General features: G+C 37.9%; 4 protein-coding genes across 4 annotated transcripts; 2 read left to right on the forward strand and 2 right to left on the reverse strand.

The window, feature by feature from the left end:
• Positions 1-356: 356 nt before the first annotated feature.
• Positions 357-1,319, reverse strand: LOC122034165 (protein IQ-DOMAIN 6-like). Its single transcript, XM_042593288.1, has 4 exons — positions 1,167-1,319; positions 895-1,077; positions 722-835; positions 357-623 (listed from the first exon to the last, which is right to left on the reverse strand). The coding sequence occupies exons 1-4, from the start codon at positions 1,317-1,319 to the stop codon at positions 357-359; spliced, it is 717 nt and encodes a 238-aa protein (XP_042449222.1).
• A 461-nt stretch (positions 1,320-1,780) lies between these two features.
• LOC122034532 (IQ domain-containing protein IQM1-like) lies at positions 1,781-4,504 on the reverse strand. Its single transcript, XM_042593823.1, has 10 exons — positions 4,406-4,504; positions 3,693-4,224; positions 3,486-3,600; positions 3,349-3,414; positions 3,174-3,262; positions 2,997-3,084; positions 2,786-2,923; positions 2,614-2,706; positions 2,446-2,547; positions 1,781-2,368 (listed from the first exon to the last, which is right to left on the reverse strand). The coding sequence occupies exons 2-10, from the start codon at positions 4,196-4,198 to the stop codon at positions 1,943-1,945; spliced, it is 1,623 nt and encodes a 540-aa protein (XP_042449757.1). The 5' UTR covers positions 4,199-4,224; positions 4,406-4,504; the 3' UTR covers positions 1,781-1,942.
• Positions 4,505-9,292: 4,788 nt separating this feature from the next.
• LOC122034166 lies at positions 9,293-10,998 on the forward strand. The gene is made up of 3 exons (XM_042593289.1): positions 9,293-9,532; positions 10,475-10,909; positions 10,966-10,998. Exons 1-3 carry the CDS (start codon positions 9,293-9,295, stop codon positions 10,996-10,998), a joined length of 708 nt encoding a protein of 235 aa, XP_042449223.1.
• A 423-nt stretch (positions 10,999-11,421) lies between these two features.
• Positions 11,422-16,179, forward strand: LOC122035113 (CXXC motif containing zinc binding protein-like). The gene is made up of 5 exons (XM_042594503.1): positions 11,422-11,593; positions 11,704-11,811; positions 13,493-13,660; positions 15,649-15,759; positions 15,846-16,179. Exons 1-5 carry the CDS (start codon positions 11,492-11,494, stop codon positions 15,885-15,887), a joined length of 531 nt encoding a protein of 176 aa, XP_042450437.1. The 5' UTR covers positions 11,422-11,491; the 3' UTR covers positions 15,888-16,179.
• The last annotated feature ends 1,978 nt before the right edge of the window (positions 16,180-18,157 follow it).

Below are 18,157 nucleotides of genomic sequence, written 5' to 3' on the forward strand. Positions count from 1 at the left end.
TCATTTAGTCAAGATGAAAATCAAATTTTTGTTACAATGATCGGATTTAATGGAATAGTTATTTTCCCTGATTAAGGTCAGAGATCAGTTTGCTTGTTGAGGATATCGAGATGGTAAGTTCACTTAAGGAGTGTTCTTAAATTGAAAACACTTTGTTGCAGTTTTCTTGTTGCTCTGTTTAAGAGTAATTAGTAAAGAGATGAAACCAATTAGATAGAAATAGATTGAAGACACATGCGTAGAAGTATATTGTTCCTTCGCATTTAGGTAGAAGAAGCTGAGGGATTCTTGTCATAACTGTACTGAGCATGATCGCATGATCACTTGATCTCTCTCCTCGGATTTTGGTTCTGACTTTATTGTTCGACTGGAGACGATGAAGAAAAGGAAGAAGAAGATGACGATGGAAACGTCTCATAATAAGCCCCCTTGTATTTGCACTGGGCGGCATCTTTTCCTACAGAACTACTCTCCTCTGTTCCTTCCATGAACCTTTGCTCCCATGGTTTTAACCTCCTCAAACAAGAATTAATTCTCTCCAGCTCTTGCTCGTCGATAAAGGTCGACGATGATGATGTAGGATGCTCGCTCAGTTTAGGCTTCTTCAATTTATCCCTCCGTTGCTGTATCAGAGGTGCCATCCAGAACTCAGAACACAAGGTTGTGGAACAAAAGAGACAGACAGACAGACAGACATGACTTTGGACGAATCTAAATCTACCTTGTTGCGAAGAGAATAAGCCATCGCACGCTCTCTTTTCCAAGCTCCATCTCTCCTCATCTGTAACTTCGCCTTGATCGATTCCACTGTGCACCGACTATCACACCATCCATCCTACAAATAAATTTATTAAGGTTTCATTAAAGATTTCAGGCGAAGCTAGAAACTTATACCTCCGCGTCCTTTACGCGGCGTCCTTGGTTACGGTGTTCAAGCGCTTGAACACTGCGCGCTTGAACTCGCAGCAGAGCCCGCAAGCATTCAAGCGCGGCCACTGCCCGCTTCCTCGCCAGCCAACCTCGCACCAGCGCTTGAAGCCTCACGATCCCTTTCAAAGCGCATAATGCTCTTCTAGCCTATCGTAATTAACGCAAACATTTGCATGAAATCGAAGGAATCTTCGATCTTGGGAAATAAAAAACACATATACGAGAATTTTAAATACTAAAAGACTACGGAATGCGGTCTGGATCCGGAGCGCTGCCCTCTCCCTTCTCACTGCCACACTGTGATCGGCCAGCGAAGCATCTGCAGCAAGAACCTGCACCCGCACCGGCTCCGGCCGGCGACTACGGCTTCTCCAGAAATTCCACTTCATCCGGGTCTTTGCCTTCTCCTGCTTGTATCGGATTAGAGCGGGTACGACTTGCACCGCAAGGGAAGATGGTTCGTGTACCTGAGCGTGATTCCCCTGCTTTCGTAGCCTGGCGAAGGATTTAATGATCCATTTCCTCGAACCACCTAGCATTCTTCTTCTTCTTTCCGACGCTATTTCTTCATTGAGATTGCTGGTTGCAACTTCGGCTCTCGTTCTGGCTTTTTAGGGTGTGGAAAAGTGAGTGGTTTGTAGCGAACAGAAGTCGAGATGATCGTGGTGGGAGTCATGAGGAGCGACGTGACCTTAATGCCTCTGATAAAATTTATGAATTTTATTTATCGTTTTTTCTGTCAAACATGTGTTCGTTCCCCAGAAATAGATCACGTGTTTTGCTCTTGGACTTATTAGGCAATCATGTAATTCCGTTTCAATAAGATCATGTAATTCCGTTTCTTAAAAAAGTCAATCAAATGATGATCTATATTCCTCCAGCAATCAAACAGCCCTTCAATTAACACAAAGCGAGTGCAAAAAGAAACATCTGGGAGGAAAAATGCAACCGAAGCCGGCTTGTGTATGAACTAGATATCCTTTTGTTAGTACCACCACCACATCACCTTAGCTCACCTTCTCGATTGTGGCGGCAGAGTACGAGATGCGGTGGGGCTCGGAATGCCCATGTATTGAAGCCTGGGGGATAGCCGGAGTCCAGGGCTAGGCCGGGGAGAAGGAACTGGGAGGAGTTTAGGTGGAATGGTAACCCTTGGAGACAGGTTGACTTGCTCAAGCGCCTTGGATTGTAAATCGACTGGATAATCACGGACGCACCCAATCCGAGCTCCGGATGCCGTAGTCCACTTGCACGATAAACGGTCGTTGAGCTTCGCTGCCAGCGCGTTGTCCACTTTCTTCTCCGTTTGCCTGTCGGAATCCTCAACTGTTTCCGTAACCGCAGAAGCTTGTGGCAATTTCGAAGTCTCGGCCGCCCCTTCCGCGCTATTAGTACGTTCTTTGAACGAGGTGTAGTCGTCGTCATCGACAGAGCATCTCTGTTCATCAGTCACAAGTCTTAGAACACAACCAAATCGAAGAAGAAATGAAAACTAATGTGGCCGGTTAAATTTACCTTGACGTCGGTGAGGTCTACATTGTTGTCCTGAAGGAAGATGATGAATTCCTTGAAATTTTCCTCTGTTGGGAGGTAATGGCCACTGTATGGCCATATGGCCTGAAGAGTAAACACAGCAGGATGAGGAACAAGGAAGCCATAAACAATGTAATTAATAAGTACTACCTTGAGAACCCCTTCTGCAGCAACCAATCTTCCTGCAGCAGTTGTTGCTCCCCCAGCTAAAAAACTCGAGTGCTGGAATGAGCCTTTCTTTTTCTGCTCATAGAATAAGAATGCATCGTGATTAACCAAATGATCTCTAACGCAGAAGGTTCTAATTTGTTTTGATATGTACCTGACCCACATATAACACTCTCGTGGTGCTGAGAACAAAGATCCACTTGGAACCCTCTGTAGTAGAAACAGGAAGCCCACTTTTCTTGAAAATGAGCTTTCCATTTCTCACAATGACTTCATATGCTTCCCTCTCATTCTGCGTATGGCAACAAACATGAATAATGAATTCCACTTGGTACCTATGACTTGAGTGAGCTTAAGGCACATACCGGTCCAAGATATTTAATGCACTGATTTTGAAGCTTGCTTCTTGGGCATTTTTCCAGGTTTATTTCTCTTCCATCACCAACATCCAGCCTGAATATGAGCAAGAAAAAGGAGATTAGGATAGAGAAATCAATAGGTAAAATGAAGTGTATATATATATATATGCTTCTGAGAGTTACCAGTAAAAGAATGGCTGCGTGCTCTCGCTCTTGAACCAGACATCATAATAGAATTGCAAATTGTGACCGTAGCGATGGCGTGGATCGATCTGCACAATCGGCGTGCTTAACATGAGAGGTGCTTTTCCAAACAGATACATTGCAGAGAAGTAAGGCCTGTGCTAAAATATCTTACAGCTTCTAGCCAGTGTTGTAGAGCTAGCTTCTGGCCGTTTTCGTCTTTGGATAGACCCTTGCCAAGCTGAGAAAGATGGATTCAGTTGATTGAACAAGGTTACTCCTGAGACAAATAGTTTTATATAGAATCCCTACCTTTGCAGCTCTAGTTAATGCTCTTGCCCATCTTGAAACTGCTGTCTGTGGTTTCTCAACGTCGAAGAATGAGACAGAGCTATGCTTCAGCGACGCAAAATCTAGCGCCTTCCACCTATTAACGCACAGAGTTGTATCAGAAAAAGGCCAGAACTTAGATGAACAAATCCATGTGATATTAAAAATGAAATTGGAAAGGAGACAAACCAGAGTTCCTCGATGACTACTGCACAATCCGCGAGGTTTCTTCTGGTTCTGTAACTCTTGTAGACCTTCTGGAGTTTAGTGGCTGCCGCATCGAGCTCGCTCAGAGGCCTAGGCGAAGTAAACTGATCGGGAAGGCGGCGTTGATGGGGAAGCTTCAGATCAGAGATCACAAAGTTGAATCTTTTCCGCGAAACAACTTCGCTGTTGTGCTCGTCTGCAATCCGATTCTTGAAGGAAAATGAGGGTTCTAATTTCGGCAGTTGGGGCTCCCAATTCTTGAAGCTTAAAGACTTATTCATGACCGAGCCATTTGGCACACCGGGATCCATCTTCTCCGAAGGATCATCTAGTTTGAGACGAACCGGACTCAATGTCATGCTGTTGATATCTTTCTCGCCACAGCTGCAAGATTTCATCATAAGATTCTCTGCTCCTGCGAGATCAAACAATTTGCTGCCGACGCATTCCATCGAGCACCACGAATGAAATGAAAGTGACGGGCTCATCGACTCAACTCCGGCCTCGAACGTTCCTGTTAAACAAAACTGAATAAGTTTCGAATCTACCTCCATGGCTTAGTGCCGTGAATAAACAATTTGACTGGCAAACTAATTTGCTGACTGAATCAAAAAAAAAAAACTAAAGCGTTTTCAGAAACGCAAACGCAGAGTGCGTTCGACAAAGATGAAGAAGCAGCAGAGAAAAGAAAGTACACGCTTGTCGATCGCAGCAGCTGGTAGAAAGAAACCAACGAAGAAGACGGTTGCTGGTCGTCGACGTGGAAGAGAAAAGAGTAAGAAAGAATTGCATATAGTCTCCGACCACTTCCCTCCATCTATTTATACCGAAGTTATCTGGGACGAGCCAATTCCACAGCTGGATAGGACCTGGAATAAAAAAAAAAAAAGTCAAACCTCAGAATCTTAGCCGTCATTCGTACCTGAATTAACTAATACAAAATCCTTCCAATATCAGAAAAAAGGACCGCGGCATCGTTGAAATAATTGAATCGCCATTTAACTCGATTGTGCAACTTGACGAAGCTCCCGTTCAATCTTCAAAGGTCTGCACGCAAGATCCAAATATTACTGGGAATCGCAAGTCAACAATCAACATGCTGGTATTATTCTTGCATGCATACTGCAATTGTAGTTAGACTGTGCCCTAATTAAGCTGCCTGCAGTCTCTACCACTCCTCCGTCCAGTCAAACGAAGATGGATAGTTAATTAGTTCAAAGATAGTTGCGGCCTCGACATGCGTCTGCTAAATTATGTTTGATGAAATGGGCATTGGAACGGCCTCGTGCGAGCATGCGGCACGCGTGGGCGGTGTACGCGTGTAATAGGCCCATCGCTTAGGAGAGAACAGATCTAGTACGATGTTGTTGAGGTCCTGTCTGTCCTGTTCTGTTTCTTCTAGATCATTTCAATTGGGAGAGACGGGAGACGCGTGTACTATACATGGGATACATATTTTATGATAAATGCAGGCAGCCATGGATGTCGCCCTCCAACCACCGTCCACGTATCTACTCCTACAACTGCACCCTATCCTGGATGGTTTATTTGCCCCCCGAACATTCCCATCAATTCCTTCCGAATTAATATAGAATAATTAAAACACGGATGATTATTAATTTTTAAAATAATGTATATAAAAAATATATTTATCTTGACTATGTTAAAATTTAAATTTTATAATAATATTTCATATATTAGCCACTAGATCATCCGAAAAAAAGACCTCCGTATCCTATTTTCTCATCATACAATATTAGACACATGCAAAAAATGAGATAAATACATTTATGATGACATCACTTATTTATAAAAATTAAATAAACGTTTAGCATGATAATATGTATGGTTAAGTCCATTCTAATTAAAATAAAAAATAAAAAAAAAAGAATGGATGGATTACAATGTTTATGTAAAAGGTTGATCTGGGACGTTCCAGATGGTTAGATCTACAAGTATAGGTAGAAAGATAAATTATGAAATTGAACATGGATAACAATGGGTGCATATGTGTGAACGGACAGACGGATGGTTAGAATGAAGGGAGTAACTTAATCAGGTCCGTCAATAGCAAGGTCTTTGACTTTGTACAGATCCGTTATGGACCACAACGCAGACGCGCCAGACTGCAGCGGCCGTGTTCCGCGTAGTTTTCTTGTTTAAAGTCAAAGAATTTAAAACATTTTCGTTTGTTAAAATAAATTTGACTTTCAATTTAGATCAAATAAATTAAATTAATATTCTTCGATTCATGCGCAGCTGTATAGGCGACATATTAAATTAAAATTAAAATTAAATACGGAATATGAAGGGTGAACCCAGACATATGATTATCATAGTTTTTTTTTTTTTAAAATAAAACATTCGATGTGTTGCTGAAGTCTTCCTAATTAGTCGAGTCCATGCTCATGGAAAACGAATAATTGATAATCAGAAGAAGAAAGATTTCATTCGCCAAAGTAATTAACTAGCTGCTATAGCTACTTTTGTTAATTGATTCGTGGTTCAACAAATGAAGAGCCGGCCGAATAATTTACAGGTACCAAATTGTGACCAAATGTCTTCATTCAAATTTCAAACATTAGAAACACAGTCCAGTTCATATCAATGAGCAGATGCAAAAGTCAGACGTATTTACTGATTGCTTGAATTGAAACTCAAATTAACAAAAAGACCGACCGCCCAGCTGCTTTGAGCCTAATTTTTTTCTCAAAAAAGAAAAAAAAAACTGAAGGGCTACGTAAGCTACGTAACTAATTAATTACGTTGCTTTATGGTTTCAAACGACTAAATAGGATTATTTAGGTATATGAGAGAAATTAAAATAGGGAAGCTTGTAGTGAGTAAGCCATGAGCGGTGATTTGATCGCAATCTCACTGGGAGGTTGTGGGCTCACGGCCCGCCATGAGATCACAGCTAGATCCATCATCTCACGTATATTTTCCACCGATTATTATTAGTTATTAGAATAAATTTGAAAAATATAAATGGATGATAACGAAACGACTCAACATCATGAGTAATTCAGATATCTAGGATATTATATGCTCTATGAGAGTTTCAACCTTTTACTATGGCATTGTGCCCGGGAGGCAAAATCAATCTTTTTGAATAATCCAAATATTTAACTTTTATTATCTGACTAATCTTGAAGGTGATCGATTTGGTTAGATAAAATTTCTCACTAATAACCAAGGATAAATCAAGAAATATAGATGAGTCCTAATGGGTGACCAGCATTATAAGTTGTACAAACTCTCTATGTGTATGTCTCGGGTGAGATTCAATCTTGTAGGAAGTCTTACCACTTCTTATTATCGCACCTTAGTCCAGGAAGTCAAGATCAATCAATTTTTTTTAGTTAGCGCCAGATAATCATTATTTGACAAAAGGTCATATGTTTACTCTAGGCACTCTTCACGATCAGCTCTATAGCCATTCGTAGAAATGTAAATAGGAAAATGAGTAGGTGATCACACATGAGAGGGTATTTCTCATAATTTCATCGGGAATCGACCCTTCCTTGATTTGACAATTCTACTCTAATGACCAACAACCCTGAGGACTACTAGGTAATCATTGTTATAGTAAAAGATGATTACTCATATTCTATGTGTCTCTCACAATCTATCTTTAAATTATATGAAAGACGTTAAATCATGGGATGAAACTTATAAGACCGCTAAGTAGTTAAAGGATAATGAAAAAAAATTCTTGCACCATGCACCGTGCACCATGGTTGGACTTATATATAGAAGGCTAGTATAGGCATAGGGGTGGATCTACCAGGGGCGGCGTCGGCGGTCGCCCCCCCTTGCCGGTGGAACAAAAAAAATCGGAGTTGTAAGAAACTATTCGTAATCGCACGTAGTCGTAGTTGTCGGAGAAAAAACACAGGTGGAGAAAACGAAGAGTCGAAGACCAAGTTCATTTTTTTAATTTTGAACCACGTAACCACGTTTCCATATATAAATTAGATGTCTCCCTTATGTGCTAGTCACTATTTCAAAAACTAGTAGTCGCCCGTAATTTACCTTCTCCGTGTTAGCCCTGAGACAGGTTGACGGGGGCTCAAGGCGAGAGTATTCGCCTTTTACCACCATATATAAATTAGATTTATTTTTTTTATTTGTATTGCTCTCTCTCCTCTGCTTTTGCTTTCCGCCGCTCCCGAAACATCTTGCCCTTTGTTTTTTCTCTCTGTCAAGTGCCGACCAAAGCGACAAAGCCCTACGTCCCTGCCCAAAGGCTTGTTTTTTCTCTCTGTCGAGTGCCGACCAAAACGGCAAAGCCTTGCACCCCTGCCCAAAGGTTTGTTTTCTTTCTGCCGATTGTCGCCCAAAGCCCAAAGGTGAAGCGACGTCGCCGCAGCTTCAGCCTTCATGTAAGTGGGTTTTGTTTTATTTTATTTTTTTATATTTTTTTGACTGTTTCTCAATGGATGATCATGATACAATTAACAATTGAAAATTTTGATTTTTAAATGTTTAGTTGCTTTTGTATATTTGATTGTTGGATAATTGAAAATTTAGATTTTGTATATTTGATGGTTGGATAATTTGTAATTTAGTTTTTGTATAAACTCTGAATATGTAATTAGTTTTTTTATTAGCTGTTAGTTAATTGTGATTGCGAATATTGATAATTTATGCTAAATTAATTTTATTTTTTAAAAAGAATTGTGTATATTAAATAATTTAATTGTGTTATTGTTAAATTGTTCACATTAAGTTTAGTAAAATAATACTTTATGTTGATAATTTTTTCCCATATATTATAATTTGCAGAAAATGTTGAAATATTTTGCAAAGGGGCCTAGGAGTTCAATTGAATCGTCTAGTGTTCCCGATGAAGAGTCTACTCTTGTACCACAACCACCACCACCTCCTCCTTCGCAAATTTTATTTGAAAATATTGAAAATCTGAGTAATGAAGTAGAAATTGTTGTTGATCCTGGTTTACGAAAATTGATTAAAGAATATGATGTTGGTGCTAGAGATCGTATTCAAAGAGAATATGTTACTATGGGCCCTTGTCAACCTCAAGACCATAATTTTCCCAAAAAAAAAAAGGTAAAGACAATAGATGTTTCATAGAGGTTTGGTTTAAAGACCATGATTGGTTGGAGTATAGTGTTTCAAAGGATGCAGCCTTTTGTTTCTGGTGTTATCTTTTTAGACCTAGTATTATAGGATTTGGAGGAGATGATGTGTTTACGAGATTTGGTTCATAAATAAATTGGAAAAAAACAATTGAAAAATTCAATGAGCATGTAGATGGAGTTGGTAGTGCACACAATGAGGCAAGAATACAGTTTGAGGGTTTCAAGAATCAAAGACAAAGTGTGGAGTATTCATTTTCATCGGGGAAACATGAGATTGAAGTTGCTTATCGTAAACTCTTAACTTCCATTTTAAAAGTAATTTGATTTTTGTTGTTACAAGGATTACATTTTCGGGGGCATGATGAGTCTTCGACATCATCCAATAGAGGCAATTTTTTAGAATTGCTCAAATGGTATAGCTCAGAGTGTCCAGAAGTTGCGGCAGTTGTTGGAATGAATGCACATGGAAATAATTAAATGATTGCCCCAAAAATTCAAAAGCAACTGGTGAATGCTTGTGTGGTCGAGACTACAAATGTTATTCTAGCTGATCTTGGAGATAGGTGGTTCACTTTACTACTTGATGAGGCTCGTGATTGTTCAGTGAAAGAGCAAATGACAGTTGTTATTAGATATATGAACAAATATGGAGAGATGATTGAACGATGTATGGTTGTAGTTCATGTTGCAACAACTACAACTGCTTGTTTGAAGGAGGTAATCGATTCTTTATTTGCTAGATATGGTTTGTCAGTGGCGAGATTGAGGGGTCATGGATATGATGGTGCTTCAAATATGTCTAGAGAATTTAATAGTTTAAAGTCACTGATAATGAAATAAAATCCGTATGCATTGTATGTTGTTTTGCCCATCAACTCCAGCTAGTGGTTGTAGCTGTTGCTCAAGCAAATCAATATGTTTGTGATATCATGTGGATTGTTGGTTGATTGTGAACATATCTGCATCATCTTGCAAAATGCCGCCGACAAACTTTGACAACTTGAACATGTCAAAAAAGTTAAACTTCTTGAAAGAGGAGAGATTAGTTCTGGTAGATGACTAAACCAAAAAATTAGTCTAGTTAGACATGGAGATACACGATGGGGGTCTCATCATTCAACTTTATGTCGTATTGAACAAATGTGGCCATCTATTATAGAGGTTCTTCAAAATTTGATTGATGATGATGATCGTTCTTCTAAGGGTTTAAGTAGAACTTTGGTTGAAAGAATGGAAAGGTATGAATTTGTGTTTATTCTACTATTGATGAAATGTATATTGGCAATCACAAATCATTTGTCAACCATTCTACAAGAGAAAGATTAAAATATTGTGAATGTGATGCGTTTGATCAATAATGTGAAATGCAAATTGCAAAAGTTGAGAGATTCTGGATAGGATATTTTACTTGAGGATATGAAGAAGTTTTGTAACACTCATTCCATTGAAATAATTAATATGACAGATAACATCAACGGTTGTAGTCGTTTGAAGAGAGATGGAAAAAATGTTAATTTTTATCACTACTACCATGTTGAAATCTTTTGTGAAGTAACTTCATAATTCTTTTTTTTTTTACCGTCAATTAAATTCTTTTAAACAATGACATATTACATATTTATTAATTTTTACTTTTGTTGTTTGGTTTTTAAATTGCAGATTATCGATATTATTCTACAAGAGATGGATAGTCGTTTCTCTGAAACAACCACAGATTTGCTTATTTATATGTCATGCCTTCCTAGGAACTCATTATTGAGATTTGATGTACAGAAGTTAGTGTATCTGGCTCATTTTTATGAGGATGATTTTTCTTGGAATGAGCGTATATTGGTTGAACAAGAGCTTGAAACATATATTAATGACGTCATATCAGACGAACGGTTGGAAGGCATTTCATATTTGGGAGCTCTTGCAAAGAAAATGATTGAAACAATGAAGAACCGTGTGTTTCCTTTGGTTTATCGGATGATTGAGCTAGCATTACTTCTTCTAGTTGCTACTGCAACCGTTGAAAGAGTGTTTTCGGCAATGAATATTATCAAAACAGATTTGCGAAACAGGATTGGAGATGAATGGATGAATAACAATTTGGTAGTTATATCGAGAAAGATGTTTTTAATACTGTCAACAATGAGCCAATTTTACAGCGTTTTCAGAACATGGAGTTTCGAAGAATGTAATTGTCACGTATTCGTTAGTAGACTACTTTAATATTTAATATTATTATACAAGTTTTTTCATAATATTGTACCTTTTCTCCTGTATGTCAAATTATTTAAAATAATTTTTTAATTACATAAAATTTATTAACGGTTAAAAAAATTCGCCGCGTTCAGTTCACCAACGCCCCTTAATGATTAAATTCCTGGATCCGCCATTAATAGACATTGCAAACAATAAAAAATGGATTCAAAAAAAGAATGAAGAATTATTTTTTTTCTTATTTTAAAAGGCTAAAAAATTAGCATTAATCCGCTAATAAAATATAAATTTATTTTGTGTTATAATTCCTCTGCATACAATTTAGAATAGAATGGATTTAAATTTAAAGGTATTTTGAAAAACAAGATAATTAGGAGGGCATATTGAATATTTACCGTCACTTTTTTCCCCCTCGGCTGCTGGTTTCGTCTATCCTGGAATCCCATTCCTTTGCTTCCCTTATCGGCGACGATGGTGTTCTACGCTCTCTGCGTCACGGCGGAGCTTGAGAATCTAACCGATCTCCAACCTCTAGGAGGTTGCAGCGATCCCGAATACGCTTACTATTTTAAGGTATCCGTCTCTTTCCTCCCCGATCGCCCTTATTTCTTTTTCTTTTTCTTAAATGGCGATATCTCGTTTTAGATCGGACTCAAGGGTTTCCTCTCTGCACTTGAATCTAGGTAAAGTGTGAGAATTGCGGAGAGACGAGTCAGAAGGAAGCGTGCGTGACGTTGTCGGATTCATTTCAGCTTCCCACGGGCAGAGGCACAGCCAATCTCGTTCAGAAGGTTCCTTGTTTTCCACTCTGTTAGACGAATGATTTGGTTCGATCGTTTCGCAGAGCCATTAGTGATAGAGTTTGATTGCTGTTTCTGCCTACGTGATCAACGGATTTGTTTTCAGTTACATATATTTTAGGTTACTTTACTGTTCATATTTCATTTACTATGACGATCCTGAATTTCCTTTGCTGTATGATGATTTGAACATCAACGAGCAGCTAAGCCAGTTGCGGTAACAGAATGCAGAACACCCAAGCAATGGTTTGTTGATGCCCATTGATTTAGAATTTAAATATTAGATCCCCTTGTTTTTTCAAGTGCAAGAAAATTTCTTGAAAAATATTAGTGCTACGAATTTAGCAAATGCTTTAACTCCAAGCTCAAACCAGTTATTACAAGTAGGATTTTGGCTGATGGTTTCATGACAATCCAACCTGCTGTGGTTAATTTTCTCTTATAAAAATGCCAATTCCTTTTCTTTGCAGATAATAACAATACAGAAGTTATTAAGAAATAAAGATGAAATTTTGTTTAATTTCTCTCAGTTCTACAACTAGTAGATGCTGGAAGCTTGGCAAGGTCTAGATAAAATGGTAATTTCTCTTGATTGGATTCTCATTTCCAACTGGGAAGTTTGAAAGTTTTGGAATGGGAAGAAACGAGATGAAACCATAACAGGCTCGTAGCTTAATCGTTTTTCTGAGTGCAGTACTGCTTGTGATTGCTTATCTTAAGTAATTCTTCTTGGGGAATTAATTGTTTGTCATTTTCTTTTTCAAGGTCTTAAAAAATTAAGGATAGATCATTTCTATTTTGGTTTAATTCCTGTTCAATTTAGTTAAGATTCCTTGAGATGTGCAATAACGTCATGTAAAATCTGTTTGCATATAAATTTAGTAGCTTCAACTAGAGTTGTGAATCAAGGCACATAAATTAGTAATTTCAATCTTGATTTGTTTTTTTTTGTAATAGCACTATGAATAGTAAAAAAAAATTCTGAAATTTTAAATAGAACCAATTTTGCAGTTAATGAAGTTCCATGTAATAAGGTGTTTAAGTTTTATGGTAATGGTAGCAGTTGGTTACTTTACTCTTTGCATGCAATTTCTTCAACAAATTTGACTGGACTGACAAGAGTATAATCTACAAATAATAGTTATTATTTTTGAGTTATAGTATCAAAAAGAAAAAAAAATTCTAGCAACCTCTAGATTGTGAAAGCATGACATAACACTAGTTAAAGTTTCCCTGTGTAGCTTCTATTCTACATAAAACTAAATTCCATTCATGTCTAACTTGGAAGTGTAATAGTTCATTTTTACATTCTCCTAGGACGGCCTTATAATGTCATACACATGTTTGCTTTGTGACTATTCTCTTTGTTCTGATATTCTATTATAAAACTTTTACTAGCAATTGTATTCAAATATCTTACCGTGAATTTGATCTATATGCTTTACATTTGACATAAACTGAAATTATGTTCCATTCTTGAATATTTAGTCTCTATTGATACTCCATTTGAGCAAAATAGTGTTTGTTTTGTGTAGCCTTAAGAAATTCATAAGATTCCTTTATTTTGACATTTGAAATATTTTTTTGTTTCGAATTTCAACTGAAATGTTGTATGTGGTTTTCCGTATTGGATTATTGTGGAGTGAAATGACTGCAATTGGTTATCTTGTAGTGCAAACTTTGTGGAAGAGATGGAACAATCCAGATGCTTCCTGGACATGGTGAACCCTTGACTCTTCAACAAAGTCAGTCTGGGAGTGAGGCCATGTTGATGGTCTTTGACTGTAGGGGATTTGAACCAATTGACTTCTCTTTTGGAAATGGATGGAAAGCAGAATCTGTGAGTATTATTTTGTATAAAACTTCGTAGTTTATAGTGTCAACTGCTAATATTTTTGCTTGAATTTGAGAAGTTGTATTAATTTAATTTCCTTTTATAGATATCTTCCTTTCTCGATAATGTGTTTCCCGTATTTCTTTTATTTGAATAACTAGTTAATTTTAGGAGAAAATTTTGTAGGATTGATATGAGTGGCTAGAGGGAGTGTGAATAGACAACACCCATTTTTTGATCGGTCCTTGCATGATTACAAACTGAACAATAAATGTTAGTAGCAATTGCGTGTGTGATTAAGTCATATTTAATATATGCAGCTGAAATAAATAAACTAAAGAAGCATGCAATAATAAGACAATATAACATAGATTCAATACCCCACTTCTACTATGCTACCTGACTTGTTCAGTGCATCATCCCAAAGAGTTCCACCAATCCACCCATTTTCAAGAGGTAATGGTCTTAAAATTAGGATAACACCTCTAATGATTGCCCCAACGAATGAGATTTCCAAAAGCTCTGACAAGTTTGACCCAACATGGGATTTCACTCACAACAAAATATTCTTCACCTCTCCCTAAAGATGATGTAGATAAAAGCAGAAAGGAGAATATTATCCAAGAGATTTTCAACTTCATGGATGAAACCTTGCTTAAGCTTCTAAGCCTCAGTCTCTTAGTGTTTCCTTTGACATTCGAGAATAATGGGTGAATAATAGAGATTAAACGAGGCCCCAATGGGATTTCACCAACATAGGACTTTGATGAGACTTTTACCAAATAGGATTGTTGTAAGCCTCAATAGGCAAATCTGCACAAAGTGTGTCAACTAATTTATAACTTGGTCGACACAACTTTATGCACAAATAGGAATAGTTTTTGTTTACTTAGTTATAACTTGGTAGAGAAAATTTCATGCATAAGGGGAAAAAACCCCTTCAAAGATGTGAGTTGAGGATCGTCTCGGTTTGACCCTTCAACCACTGAGTATCATGTCTAAACCTCAAGATAGCCTATAAAAACTCTTTAGGGACTAGATGACACTCCCTTAGGTAACACATTGAACCTAAAAGCTAAATCCTATAATTACAATAATTTGTCCAAAAATGAACTCACTATCACATCATACATAATCACAATACAAAGTATTCACATGGCTATAGGTTTTCTACTCAATTGGGGCTCCCCGCCATTGAGTCATTTGAGCAACACCACGATCCAAGCCTCTAAATATCTAATCCATCATGCTCTTCTCATGCTCTATCTCTACTTGTTCTGAGTCTCCACAAGCCTCAAGTCCACCTAGCTCCTCTTGAGTTTATCACAACTTGATATCATCGAGTCCATGAGCTTCTCGAGCTTATGTGCAATACCTAAGTTGAATCGGCATGACTATTCACACACTAGTTTCACTTATGAAATCCATAATATCTAAATTTTGTTGCCAACATATCAAACAACATAGTTAAGCCAACCACAAGGGAGGAATCATTTTCCAAACAAATTTTATGTATCCTTAGAAGTGGTTAGTTTGGTCTTAAAATCTCTCCAGTTCTCGTGCCAATTGAATTCAAGGATTGACTCCATCGTCCTACCTATTTTTGTTTAACATAGGCATGAAAACAAATGTTTCAATTAAATTGGCACAAGGACATTATTTGGGACATGAAATTGAAAAGTGTCATGCCCATGTTAAAAATAGATTATTCTTGCCCAAGAAATTGAATGGCTTTATTGCTTTTCTATAAGATGTTATTGTCCAAAGTCCAAACTGTAAGTTATTTTTTGAGCTATATGTCTTTTGTACTCTGATTCATATTAAGAGTGTAAAATCAAACAGAAGGTGGCAATCCACTGTCCACAGAAGCATTAAATGGGCATTACATTGTATTTAGTTTTAAGATGAAGATGCACGGTTGTTTATTGAATGATTGATTCATGTATTTTTGTGTTAATTTTTGAATCTTATGATTGAATTGTTGTGCTATTTAGACAAGTGGTGCAAGGTTTGAGATGGACCTATCAGAAGGGGAGTTTGTCGAGTATGATGAGAAGGGAGAATGCCCAGTTGGCATAAGCAATCTTAGAGCGTCATTTAAAGTGGTAATCTTCAATTCAAATACAATTTGATCGAGGTTAATGTTTTTGCAAACCTTAGATTTTGAGTTTGATGGGATACTCTTTTTCAGGTAAAAAAGCATGAGAGGGCTGGCAAGACAACCTTTGTTTGACATCCATGCCATATCTCTGAAATCAGGAAATACAAGATGTTGAAAATCCTCACTGCTTCTTTTGGGGTTGCCTCACTGTTCTTTAATCTCTCCCAAACAAATTTCTTGCATAGACTTGTCTACTTTTCCGTGCAAATGCATATACGTTAAAGACTCCTAACTGGCTGTTATTGTGTGGACAATGCCTAACCTCAAACATGGCTCTCATGGTGCTGACAAACAAACACTCATGCTCAAACGTTTATTGTTGCTCACATTATTGTCATGATCCGTGCGAAATTCCCCTTTTGTTCCTCCTTGTGTTTGGTCGTTTTATTTTTTTTTAATGACAACCTCTTCAATGGTTTCTGCCTTTCATCAACTCAGCACATTTTAAAATTAAAGGAAATTATAATTTAATGATTTAGCAATTATTTTATATGTAATCACTATCACTAGTAAACGATGTCTGAAAAGAACAACCTAACTGGAATTAGGTTCTTATACGAGCCGTTAAAGAATACCTAATCGAAGAACACATGCACCAAGAGAGAACAGGTGACCCAACCTCTAATAGAGTAGCAGTTGAGGCACACAGTAATCACCTTTACACAAATGCTGAAGGAGACACTTCAACAAACACATTTCTTCCCATTCATTCCATGCTAATGTTTAATTTATTACACTTTTTCAACATGAATTCATTTAGAACATGAATTCACGTTAAAAAAATGCAATTAAGGTATTGAAAGAGACCTCGAATGAACCTTCACCCGAGTAATTAGAAAAAGAAACGTTAGTGAACCATAAAGAATGTAAAATTTTGATATTTACTCTACAATTTTTAAATTTTTTTTGAAGGCACAGATCGAATAAAAGACAAAATGAACTCACGCTCCGCGGGGTCTATCAAGACAGCTGTGGCCAGCTGGCTTTCAATCGGATCAAATCGGGTTTAAGCCCGTCATTACCTAGCTCCGCTGTTGGAGTCGGACTTTTCTTTTTCTATATATAGTAGTACAGGCCGATCGTCTCTCTAAACCATCCCTTTCTCTGCCTCCCACAAACAATGGCCGCGTTCAGAGACACTTCCGTTGCTTCCTTCCTCCTCCTCGCCGTTTTCGCCGCGTACCTGTGCGGCCGAGCCCTAGCCGCCGACGCTCCCGCGCCCAGCCCCATCTCCTCTTCCGGCGCGCTCTCCCCGCCCCTGGCCGTCTTCGTTTTCGCTTCCTCGGCCGCCCTCCTCCTCGTCGGATCCCTCCGCGGTTGATGGATCTGGACCCTGGTTCTCGTTCTGATCGCCTCTAGGCACTCGGATTTATGTTCTTTAGAGTTTACTTTTAACAATGTTGTTGTTGGTTGTGATCTGTGCGCTTAGCATTGAGACTCTGTAGATACGACACCTTTGTTGCAGAGATTGATGCGCTATCGATTATATTTTCTGTTTCATTTTCTAGCTTTCATGTTGATGTTCTTGATCTGTCGATTCGAGCCGTTGCTCTTGTGATCGCTTCCTGTTTCACGATTTCACGCTAAAGAATATTAGTTTTGATTCTTATATTCCGAAAGTGGCGTGATTCTTTCTTTTGTGATTCGTAGTGGTTTGTTGAGTCGGAGATTGTGATGTGAGTAAAAGTCCTGCCATCAAAATGCTTGATGCGCTAACAAGATGCTTTTAAAAAGCGAAATCTTTCCTTGCTCAGCAAGATGCTTGATGAGAATGGCAACGAGCATCAGATGGATGGATGAGATTGATGCTCTAACATTTCCATCGAGGAACCTGAATTATAAAAAATAAATAAATAAGGAAGAGGAGCCTGGTACTTAGTCCCTCTTTGCCGGCATGGCATGTGTACCTGACGCCTTCTCAATTCAAAATTCATGTTAACTGCCAGACTAAAAGGACAGGCGTAAAGGTGCCTTCTTAGCTGTAAACAAACTGCTGTTCCTGTTCTTGTTCCTTTATCTGTAAAGCTACTGTCTTTTTTTGTTCTTAGCAGAGTTGTTCTTGAAGGGAGACTGTAATCTATAATTGCATCCATTATCTTTGATAAAATACCATGTTTTGTTGAACCCCCTGACCTCAAACCCAACTGATTCAAAAATATCTGTTAGCATTGTTATAACTAAGCTGTAGAATTTTATTTTAGATCTCATAGACTTTGTAATTGGTAGTTTTCGATATTCAAGCTTGTTATTGTACAAATTTCAGAAGGTATTTACTAAGTTAATTAACATGTTGCACCTCAAAACCTTAGACCCAAGGAATTCAAGAGCATTAGTTGATAGCA

Source organism: Zingiber officinale, chromosome 11B (assembly GCF_018446385.1).
Source record: "Zingiber officinale cultivar Zhangliang chromosome 11B, Zo_v1.1, whole genome shotgun sequence".
In the NCBI taxonomy this organism is placed as follows: domain Eukaryota; kingdom Viridiplantae; phylum Streptophyta; class Magnoliopsida; order Zingiberales; family Zingiberaceae; genus Zingiber; species Zingiber officinale.